The sequence below is a fragment of the Columba livia genome, chromosome 8 (genome assembly GCF_036013475.1).
Source record: "Columba livia isolate bColLiv1 breed racing homer chromosome 8, bColLiv1.pat.W.v2, whole genome shotgun sequence".
Taxonomy (NCBI): domain Eukaryota; kingdom Metazoa; phylum Chordata; class Aves; order Columbiformes; family Columbidae; genus Columba; species Columba livia.
The window spans coordinates 33,905,370-33,916,157 of record NC_088609.1 but is presented as its reverse complement, the minus strand read 5'-3'; the positions used below and the strand labels follow the sequence as shown (position 1 = coordinate 33,916,157).

The 10,788-nt window shown below is 45.6% G+C and overlaps 1 protein-coding gene across 1 annotated transcript; it reads right to left on the bottom strand.

Moving 5' to 3' along the window:
- Positions 1-1,116: 1,116 nt before the first annotated feature.
- On the bottom strand, positions 1,117-7,637 carry LOC135580064 (olfactory receptor 14I1-like). The gene is made up of 3 exons (XM_065071365.1): positions 7,133-7,637; positions 1,601-1,746; positions 1,117-1,158 (listed from the first exon to the last, which is right to left on the bottom strand). Exons 1-3 carry the CDS (start codon positions 7,635-7,637, stop codon positions 1,117-1,119), a joined length of 693 nt encoding a protein of 230 aa, XP_064927437.1.
- Positions 7,638-10,788: the final 3,151 nt, after the last annotated feature.

Genomic DNA, 10,788 nt, shown 5'->3' with positions numbered 1-10,788 from the left:
GCTCTGGGCTTTGATTCTCGTTGCCCCTTTTTGGGGAAGCCAGGAGGGGTTGTACAGTTTCCTACACTTGGCCTTGCTCAAACTCACACCCCACTGCTCCAGGAAGAGCCTGAGCCACACATGAGGGATCTGCCTTCCCAGGGCCTGGGGTCAGGGATTGGCCTTTAGCTGGTAAAACAAACCAAGGATTTTCTCCATAGCAGAATGACCTGTACAGTGCCTTTTCCTACCTGCAATCATAACCTTCAATTATCTTTTCTAACGAGTCCATGGAGAGGCTTTGTCATTAATGACCCTCAGTGGGGTCAATCAATGTTACAAGGTACTTTGAGTTGCGCTTCTGACTTCCACCTCCTGAGCGATTTGTTCAGTCTCCTCTCAGTATCTGTAGTTCATGGACTAAGGGCCAAATACACCATGGGGCTCATTAAAATACAGAAAGTTTTAATGAACTATTTCCCTTCCTGTAATTTTCTTCAAGTCTTCAGGACTAATTTGAGCTGTTTCATAATGTAGCAAAGAAGGAAGATTTCAAAATGCACCTAGCAGAAATTATTCTGTATTTTGAAGGGCATGTTATGTTCCTTTTCAGTTCACTGAAGAGGTGATAGTAGCATTCTCTGGTTGATAATGATCCAGAATGTCTCCTCAGTAGGTCTGGACAGGTAGGAAAAGCAGTCCCTTGAGGTCCAACATAGTGTGGACAACGCTCCTCCTCACCTGCCCAACCTTACCCTTTCTCTCGTTGCCCCCTGGGACTTGTTCTCAATTTTCTTTACATCAGATTTGTCCACATTTCTCTGCAGCTGGATGTCACAGCTCCTTTGCACCATCTCCCAAATGCTCTTCCTAGAAAGCTGGCTACACAGAGACACCGAATGATTTTTTCCTAATTACAAACAAAGAAAAGTGAAGCACAATTAAGCTTCATAAATAATAAATGCACTCCTCCACCATAAGTTAAGTACAAGCTGCCTCTAATGAGGTTGTCTTTCAACAAGGGATAATCTTATGAGAAATGTTTTAGGTAAGCAGATAAAAGAATAAAGATACAAACATAATTAAAGAGTTGACTAAGGAGACAATTAGACTACTGCAAAACAGGCAAACATTTAACTACCTGAAGTTCAAAACAGCAGCTGGCAAGTTGAGAGCAATCTGAATGAATAAAGAATAAGAGAAAAAGAAAACTGGAGAATAATGAAAAGGGTCTTTGTCTAGAGAGTCTGCAACTGAAAATGGGACTTTAGAAACAGTCATTATATCAGGACAGGTGAAAATAGGTGAAAGATCACAGAAATTAAATACACCATATAACAGGCAGAACAGTGGCAAGGATGTTGCAGGAGATCAACACATCTTTGCTTTGGAATATCCCTTTTGAAAGGTCACAGGATTGGTAGAGGTCTCTTGTGAGTGAGAAAAACCCAATGTTGCAGCCAAAAGTGCCAGCCAGGGAACCGCAAGCTGTACAAGAACACTTTGGTGAGGAGTGACCTGTCCAATGAGTCCTCTTGGGTGACATTTCTGGGCACCTAATAGAGCAAAACGTGTCTGAAAACCACCAGCATGGACTTAGCAAGGGTAATTAATGTCTCACAAACTTGATTGCCTTCATGATGAAGTAAGTGCGTTTCTGCATGAGGGGAGAACAGTGGATGTCATTTACCTCAGCTTCAGCAAGGCTCTTGGCATGGCGTCCCTCGATGTTCTTGTATCCGAGGTAGGCCAAGACAGTCGAATGGGCTGACAAACAGATGGGTGAAAAACAGTTGGACATCAAGCTGACAGAGCAGTGGTGAAGGGGTCTCATGCCCAACCTCGAGACCACTGGGACTTACTGGGGGCTTGTGGGGCAGCACAGGGGACTCTGCTGAGACCTGGGCAGTTTAATACTTTGATAATCTGTGACCTTGAGGAGACAACTCCCACCACATTTGTTGATGATGCTAAATTGGGCAACCTCATAGGCAGGAGGGCTGTCCTGTCAGGAACATCACGACAGAGAAGGACAAAGGGCAGGTCCTGCACCTGGCATAGACTAACCCCTGAAGATGTTGATAACTGGGAGGGAGTTCAGTGGAGGGTTGCTAAGATGCTCAGGGACTGGGACACTTGCTGGGAGGAGAAACTGAGGGAAAGGGCCTTGTTCAGCCTGGAGAAGAGAAGGCTTTGGGCATCTTGTAACAGCCTCTCTGTCCCTGCAGGGAGGTTTTTCAAGAAGGTGGAGCCAGTCTTGTTATGGAGACGCTTGGCAGGAGGATAATAGACAATAGTCAGATGTTGAAATAAGGAAGGCTCAGGCTTAAAATTAGGAAAATATTCTTCTCCGTGAAGGCATCAAAGCATTGGAGCAGCTTCCCCAGCTTCCTTGTGCTGTCTCTGTCCTTGGATGTTTTCCAGCCCCCACATGGTAAAGCCTTGAGCCACGTGGTCTCACTCCACAGCTGAACGTGCTGTGAGGAGAGGTCAGACCTGAGACCTCCTGAACTCCCACTCAGGAGAGCAGAAACCCGAATGGTGTTGTGGTGTCTTCCCCTCTGAGTTTTCCCCTGATGACAGCAGGGAATGTTCTCGGGTTCCCCATGACCATGGAAGTCAGTCAGTATAGTCAGAACAGCAGGAGCTTGCTTGTCCTCTTGTGATGCTCAGCAATAAAAGCCATGAGAAGGGCCGAGGTGTGCAGGAGGGATTCATAATTAAGGCATTTGCCTTCTGAAGCAACTGCTACATGAACTAATGCCCAGTTTCCCGGGAAAGGGTTGGACATCACCTGCTGATGGCAAGCAGAGAATAAATCCTTTTGCTTCCACAGGCAATCTGTGCTGTTCTTTATTAAACTGCCTTTATCTCAAACAATGAGTTTTTCTTCCCCGTGTCCTCTTGAGCAGGGGAGTGATTGTGTGGTTTGGTGGAAACTAAAATGTGACAGCCAGGTTAACCCACTACATTCCTTTTTGTGCCCAATGTGGGGCATGAGACAAGGGCAGGTTTGCATTAATGGTGCTACAGTTATAGTAGCTATTTGGTGGAGAGTGTCTGCGCAGGTCACTGAGTTTTCTGTCTGTGCTACTTATCTCCTGATTTTGCTGAGCTTGGGAACATGTTAATACAAACAAAGTCTACACTCTTTGCCCTGGTATTGATGTCTTTACTTTGTTGGGGTAGGTATTCTATCTTGTGGAGAGGATAAGGGAACACATCTCCCTCTTCCCTTAGAATCACAGAGTGGTTTGGATTGGAAGAGACCTTAAAGATCATCTAGTTCTAGCCCCCTTGACCCACATTTTCTTCTACAAAAGGTTGCTCAAATCTCATTGTGTTGGTTTGACTGAAACGGAGTTAATTTTCTTCATGCAGTTAGAAACTTTTTTGCAGCTAGCATGGTCATTGTTTGGGTTTAGCTTGGGAAAAAATAGATAACACCCCGGGACAGAGATAATGTTTTTCTCCAAGTAACTTTCCAGTGGTTTTGAAGTGGAACAAAGAGAATACAAGAGCCTATTATCTTAGTTGCTGTCTGGGAGCCAAGATCTTTCTGAGCTCTGTGCCCACAGGTGCGAAGCAGCTGGGAAGGGAAGCGTGGATGGGACAGAGCTTGACTGACAGCCAGACTGACCAATGAGAATATTCCATGACATTAGCATCAGGCTTCATGCTGAAGGAGGGCAGGGTTTTCTGGATGCAGAAATCGAGACCTGTTTCAGTTCTGCTGTGTTTCGGTGGAGTTCCGTTTGGGAGCTTCTTTTAGTTTGACATTTTGCCATTTTACAATGACCTCTGGGCCTTTCTGCACTTTTCCCTCTTCCCCTGGGATCAGGTGTTCACGACCAGGCTGCTCTCTCTCTTTCTTGGACCAGCTGCTTGGTGCAGGCGGAGCTTGTGAGGCATTGAATTTTATATCTTATTTTATATTTTATATTTTATTTTATATTTTATATTATTTTATATTATTATTTTATATTAATTTTATATTCCATTTTCCATTTTATATGTGTTACTAGCCATGGTGGTATATTAGTATTATTTTGCTATTTTGTTAAACTGTGTTTATCTCAATCCACGAGTTTCTCCCTTCGCTTTTGATTCTCTCCCCCATTTGGGGGTGGGGGGTGGGAGTGAGCGAGCAGCTATCGTGGTTGTGATTGCTAGCTCGGGCTAAACCACGACAAGGGGCTAAACAGAAATGTTTTCACAGTCCGTGTTTTCACAAGAACGTCACCAAAACCCATTTTACCTCTTCTTTCACGTCTTTTGCCAAAAGTCTCTCTCCCTTCCCCCAAATCTCCCATCTCTCTTGCACAGGTTCCCCTGACCTCCCTACATGTGTCATCTTGTTAGGGGAAGCTTTCTGATGACCTTCATGACCTCAGAGTGCCTCTGTCCCCTGTGCTGACCAGTCAGAAGTGACCTCTCAGCCAGCACCCAAAGGGACTCATTGTACTTCTGTGCTGGAGAGGCCTCTTCACAGCCCACCCAGCAGCACTGGAGGAAGGTCAAGCTCTGCACCACCCCAGAGGTACCGTGCCTGCAAACCAGCGCATGAACCAGAAGGGATCCTGGCTTATCTTTCCCTCCTGGGTGCCTCAGTTACCCAGAGTTATCTTGGAGACAGTGGAGACCTCTGTGTGGACAACTGATCCAAGCCTAAAATGTAAATTTGATACAAACCTATGCAGAAAAAACAAACAAACAAACAAACAAACAAACAAACAAACAAACAAACCAATATCTCTATGAAATAGCTGAAAAAGTCTTCATTTCCAGCATTGCTAGGCTCTTAAGCCATTTTTGTGTAAGTTTTGTGATCACTGAGGGGTGCTGATAGTATCTGGCTCCATCAGTACCGCTGATGGCATTTGTTCCTGATCAGCCAGCCAACTTCCCTCCCATCACATCATCCAGATCTTCAGTTCAGACATCAGAAACCTGCTCTAAGACTTTGGGATACCACATTCAAGGACTGGCAAAAGTCCAGGTACACAACACGCCCTTCTTTCTCCTCTCACGCAGTTTCAGCCATCCCTTTCTTTTCCTTCAGTGGCCTCAGACATCCCTTGCTTGTCCTTCAAGGGCCTGGAGATGGTTGCAAGAGCATTTGCCTCATCACCTTCCCAAGGAATGAGGTGAAGCTCATCTACATGTAATAGTCCCAGTCTTCTTTCTTGTCCTTCTGGAAGCTGGGTTTGTCATTTGCCTTTTCTGAGGATCCTGGAATCTCCCTGCTCTCTCTAGATTTTTCCAAGATGTTTGAGAGAGATCTCACAATGACTGCAGCCAGCTCTAATAGCACCTCTCTGGCCCTTCATACACCAAAAGTTTTCTCCATATCTCACAGTTCCAGGGGAGTGCAAGGGGTACAGTAAATACCTGTCTAGCTCATCAGGCACTGTTTGGAAGAGAATCAGAAGTGAATTCTTCCTGTGTGCCCGTGACTCCAATGGGGCCTCTGTGCCACTCACAGCTTACCTGAGCATTTTTTAAGTGGCTCCCTCTCTGCAAACTTTCTGGTCCTCAGGCTGTAGATGGGGGGATTGAAAAGGAGCATGAGGATGGGCTTTGTTAAACTATTCAAGAGGGCTGTTGTGGGTATCACAGAGACAAGAATTAGGGTGTTGTAGAAAACAGCAGCACTGGTGAGGAGAGAGGAACAGGTGATAAATCTCTTCTGCTTACCCACAGAGTTCTGATGCACACAGAGGATAACCTTGTGAACATGAAGAGGAGAATGTGATCTAAAAAGCAGGTCAGGAAAAGAGAGAGCCTGAGTGTCACCGTGTCACTGTGTGAGAGCTCCAGCAATGTGGTAAATCACAGAAGTGGTCAACTCTGCTGGGACCACAGAACTGTACCCAGGACACAACTGAAACGATTCCTGTAGATGACAGAGGAGGCCCTAGTGTGTCTGCCCACTGGAGACAAACGTCCCAGGTCATGAGTCTTGTACAGGGCAGGGGATGACACACAGCCCAGTACTGATTGCAGGATGTGGTCACCAGTAGTGAGCACTCTGTACAAGGACAAGTTGCAGGAAACAGCACTAACACAATGATGAGCAGAGATGGTGCTGTCCTCAGCCACAAAGCTGCAAATCAGCTGGGATAGGGGAGTGGATATGCAGGAGGTCTCCATGGAGAACAAATGCCCCAAGAAGAAGTCCATGGGGATGTGCAAATGCTGTTTTGCCACCACCTGCACAATAATGAGGGTTTTCCCAAACAAAAACACCATGCAGGCCATGAGGGAGAGAAGGATTTTCTAAGGGATGAGAACATTCCCCATTCCTGGTAGGAGGGCACCTCCATGACTGCCCCATTGCATTTTTGCTGTGGAAGGTTTTAGGTCCCTCTTTTACCCTAGCACTTGGTAGGGAACTTGCGAGGAAGGAGTTTTGGTTCTTTTGTAGATGCTTGGGTATCAGTCAGAAAGACAAGTCATTGCAGGTACATTTTTGTTTTTAAACTAAAAGTAAAGTAGAGCCCCATGTTCACATAGTCACAGGGTCACACTAGCAAAGTAGATAATGAAGTTGAAATGGGTTGTCCACGTTCCTTTGTGGATAACATTATTAAAGTTAAAAAAAAAAGAGGCAGAACAAAAGACAACACAAACACAAAAGTAATGACAACAACAACAAACTAATGAGAAAGGATGGACCTGTATTGAGTTACATTATGAGTCATATACTGAAACAGATGGACACTCTAGAGCTTCTGGAAGTCATCCAGGCATCAGTTTCCACACTGCATTCTGGAGCTCCTGGTTTCTCAGGCTTTAGATGAGGGGGTTCAATGTTGGAGGCACCAATGAGTACAGAACAGCCAGCATTAGATCGAGGGATAGCAAAGAGATGGAAGGGGATTTCAGGAAAGCAAACAAGCCAGTGCTGATAAACAGGGAGACCACGGCCAGGTGAGAGAGGCACGTGGAAAAGGCTCTGTGCCGACCCTGCTCAGAGGGGATCCTCAGCACGGCCCTGAAGATCTGCACATAGGACAGCACAATGAAAATGAAACATCCTAAAAAGGCAAAAGTACTGAAAACAAGAAGTTTAAATTCCCTGAGAAAGGCATCTGAACAGGAGAGCTTAAGGATCTGGGGAAGTTCACGGAGAGCTGTTCAACGGTATTACCTTGGCAAAGTGGCAGTGAAAATGTATTGGCCGTGTGCAGCAGAGCATTGAGGAACCCACTGGCCCAGGCAGCTGCTGCCATGTGGACACAAGCTCTGCTGCCCAGGAGGGTCCTGTAGTGCAGGGGTTTGCAGATAGCAACGTAGCGGTCATAGGCCGTGATGGTGAGGAGCCAATACTCTGCTGAAGCTAAAAAGACAACCAGAAACACTTGGGCAGCACATCCTGTGTAGGAGATGGCCCTGGTGTTCCAGAGGGAATTGGCCATGGACTTGGGGAGAGTGGTGGAGATGAAGCCCAGGTCAAGGAGGGAGAGGTTAGGGAGGAAAAAGTACATGGGGGTGTGGAGGTGCTGGTCCCAGGCTATGGTGGTGATGATGAGGCCGTTGCTCAGGAGGGCAGCCAGGTAGATGTCCAGGAAGAGCCAGAAGGGCAAGAGCTGAAGCTCCCGTGTGTCTGTGAACGGCAGGAGGAAGAACTGGGTGATGGAGCTGCTGTTGGACATTTGCTGTTTCTGGTCATGGGGTCCTGTGCCTGGCTCCTGTACATAACCACTTACATTGCCCTCGGTGCTGCAGGCAGAGCCCTCAGCCCTGCTGCTTGTGCAGAGGAGCTGCTCCTGGGCAGAGCTGTCTCTCTGCAGCGCTGCTGCTGCCATGAGCTCCCTGTGTCCCAGGAGCCGAGCCCAGCTCAGCAGCACAGGAGCAGCCCATGATGTCCCTTTCTCTGTCCCCTCTGGGCTCCCCCAGGTTTCCCTGGGCCTCCAGGGGAACATCCTTTCAAATAACCTCAAGTAATCAGTGATATTGTTTCTCTCTCCTCTGCAAAGACACTTCTTACCAGCATTGTGTTTTTTGTATCAGAAAATTAATTGGTATGAGAATCATCTTTTTCTGTCCCATCATTAGGCAGGACACCAGGAATGTTATAGCAAAGGATCTGATTTCTCCAAGCTGGGGGAGGAATATCTTCCATTGAAGGGATTTAGGCATTTTATTCTGCTTTTATATTTCTAGATCTAGAGAGACATTCATCAATCTTTGGCCATGTCATGTCCGTGCTCTGAAGCAAAACCTTTGTACACATGGGCTCTTGGACACTCGGTACCAGGTTTCCTTGTGGCAGGTCAGAGCAGGTCAGTGATAAGGCGCCTGGAGTTTCTCACAGAGAAACTAACACAGAGGTTCTACTCATCAAACACACAAGATCAGTAAAACAATTAGTGTGATGTATCTGCTTTTTCTACAGACAGGTGAAATTCACTTGAGCCTATTTACATTTAACTAACCTCCTCCTCCTCCTTGCACTACATTCCCATATGTTCCACCCCCCTCACTCCTGTAACTCACTTCTGCTGGGGCCGATAAAGCCAGAGTTGTTCATTTGGGCTTGTGAGGTGTGGCACAGGGTAATTTACAAAGGTACACAATAAACACATACAGAAAAGGGAAAAAAACATATTTCTACAATAATGCATAAGTTCTACAATAATCAGGTGTCCCATTCAACTCATCAAGGAATTAAATGAGTCATTCAGCCAGGCATTATCAGTAGATTGTTTCACTTGCTGCATTAGTTCCAAAGATGTGAGATGTTGTCTTCCATGCTGGCTAGTTCATCATCTGTGTTGAAGCAAGACATACCTTCAAAAGCAAAGCAGCATTTGCAGCCACTACCTACTCAGAGAAACAACAATACGAAACATTAATGTTAAAACCCCTTAGCATAGCACAATTCTGTAATACAACTATGAGGGTTGTCATGATAGTGAAACACATTGTTAAGATATCTGCAGGCATTAATTTCTCTAAACATTAAAGGCAAATGATTAGGGTAGAGGCTGAACAAATCTAAGTTTACCAGGACAAATCTATGTTAATCAACAGGAGTTTTGTCACCTTCCAGTAATACATACACTGTTGCTCCAGCTCCGTCAGCTGGTATCACTCTGGGTTTAACAACCTGCTGTGTGTTAATTGCCCACACAGACTGGAAAGTCGTGGTCTGCACTTTTTCAGATTGGACTTCAGTTGGATGTTGGGTCTGTGACACCAATAACGTTGTTCCAGTGTTGTCTCCTCTAGATAAAACGCAGGTGTTCACTGAAGATACCTGAAATGCAAGAACTTGAGAATCTGGCATTAGCAAAGGATGTAACAAAAGAAGAGAAGTCACGGTACAAAACCACACAGCATTCTCTGGAGTCATATGGATTTTTACATCTAGATCAATAGGCTGCAGTCCCACTTCACAATCCATTGCTGTGAATAATACCATTTCCCCTGTAGTTAGTCCTGACACTATCCACAGCAGTGCGTACAAATTCCAACCCCCTGGATACATTAGGCGGCTGATATAATCAACCTGACAGGTATGCAAGGCCCACTGACCCTGTTTTATCTTTCCCCATGGCCTACAAAATGCCCTTAAATGTATCTGAGTATAAGTAGCACAAAGGTGTGCGCGTATTTTACAAGTCTAAAATAGCAAAGGGGTTTGATTGTGAGCCATGTTCCCTGCATGTGCACTATAAGCTGATTGATGTCCACGATCTATATGCACATTTAGATCATGAGCATGCAGCTTGGCAGAGGCCATATTATTTACTTCCCTATTGTTTTGTGACTTAAATGTATCCACTTTATTGTGCTCTTCTAGTAACCCTTCACAAGGGGAATCCGCCTCCACAGAAAATAAAAGGAATACAAGTTTTGCAATGCCCTAAAAGTCCCCAAAAGGTATGCAATTGTTTTACTGTGGCTGGTACAGAAAACTGCTGGACTTTTTGGTGTTTCTCTAAGCTATCCATGTCAAATTATTCCTAAAAGTAGTACAGTCGCACTAGGGCCCTGTGTTTTCATTGGATTAGTTGCCCGGCCTTGGTCCTGTAAATGAAATTTCACTGATTTGACAGCTACTTCAGTTTCTTGTTGTGACACTGCCATGATCATCAATATAATGGCAACCAGAAATGGTACCTGACCAGAGCACAACATTAGCTACTATCGTTTGGTGGCAATTGGAGGGAGTGTGTTTGTCAGGCAACATGGGGGTACTACAGAAATGATGCTCGCTATTGTAGGAGGAAATTCATGCTGCCAAAGCTCAATTAGAATTGAAGCTGTTCAATAGTGTGAAGGGCAATTTAAAAAGCTTTTTAAATATATTAAGGGCAAAAAGCAAACTAGAAATAACTTTGGCTCATTACTTGATGAGCACAGTCACCTTATTAACAGGGACATAGACAAAGCTGAGATGTTTAGTGCTTTCTTCACCTTGGTCTTCAACACTGATGATGGACTTGTGGGCCCCCATAACCCTGGACCAGAAAACCACAGCTGTGAGAATGGCAAACTCCCAAACAATCCGGAACTTGTACTGGATCTGCTACTCCAGCTGGATCCCTGCAAGTCGATGAGGCCTGATGAGATTCATCCAAGATTGCTTAAAGAGCTGGGGATGTCATGACAGAATCTGAGGGAATGGCAGGAAGATGTGCCAGGGGAGGGCCAGTTGGACATGAAGAAAAGGTTCTTCACCCAGGGGGTGCTGGACGCTGGAACGCTGGATGCTGTCACAGCCCCAAGCCTGACAGTGTTCAAGAAGAGACTGGACAATGTCCTCAGGCGCATGGTGTGAACTGTGCAGGGACAGGA

What these genes read in the sequence shown, in the direction of transcription:
- LOC135580064 (XM_065071365.1), bottom strand. Translation starts at nt 7,637, where the DNA reads ATGTCCAACAGCAGCTCCATCACCCAGTTCTTCCTCCTGCCGTTCACA. An exon ending in TTCACTGCCACTTTGCCAAG is followed by an intron (nt 1,747 to 7,132) that starts GTAATACCGTTG and finishes TCTGTTTGTCAG; the next exon opens with CCCATTCGACTGTCTTGGCC. An exon ending in TCATGAAGGCAATCAAGTTT is followed by an intron (nt 1,159 to 1,600) that starts GTGAGACATTAA and finishes TTATTCATTCAG; the next exon opens with ATTGCTCTCAACTTGCCAGC.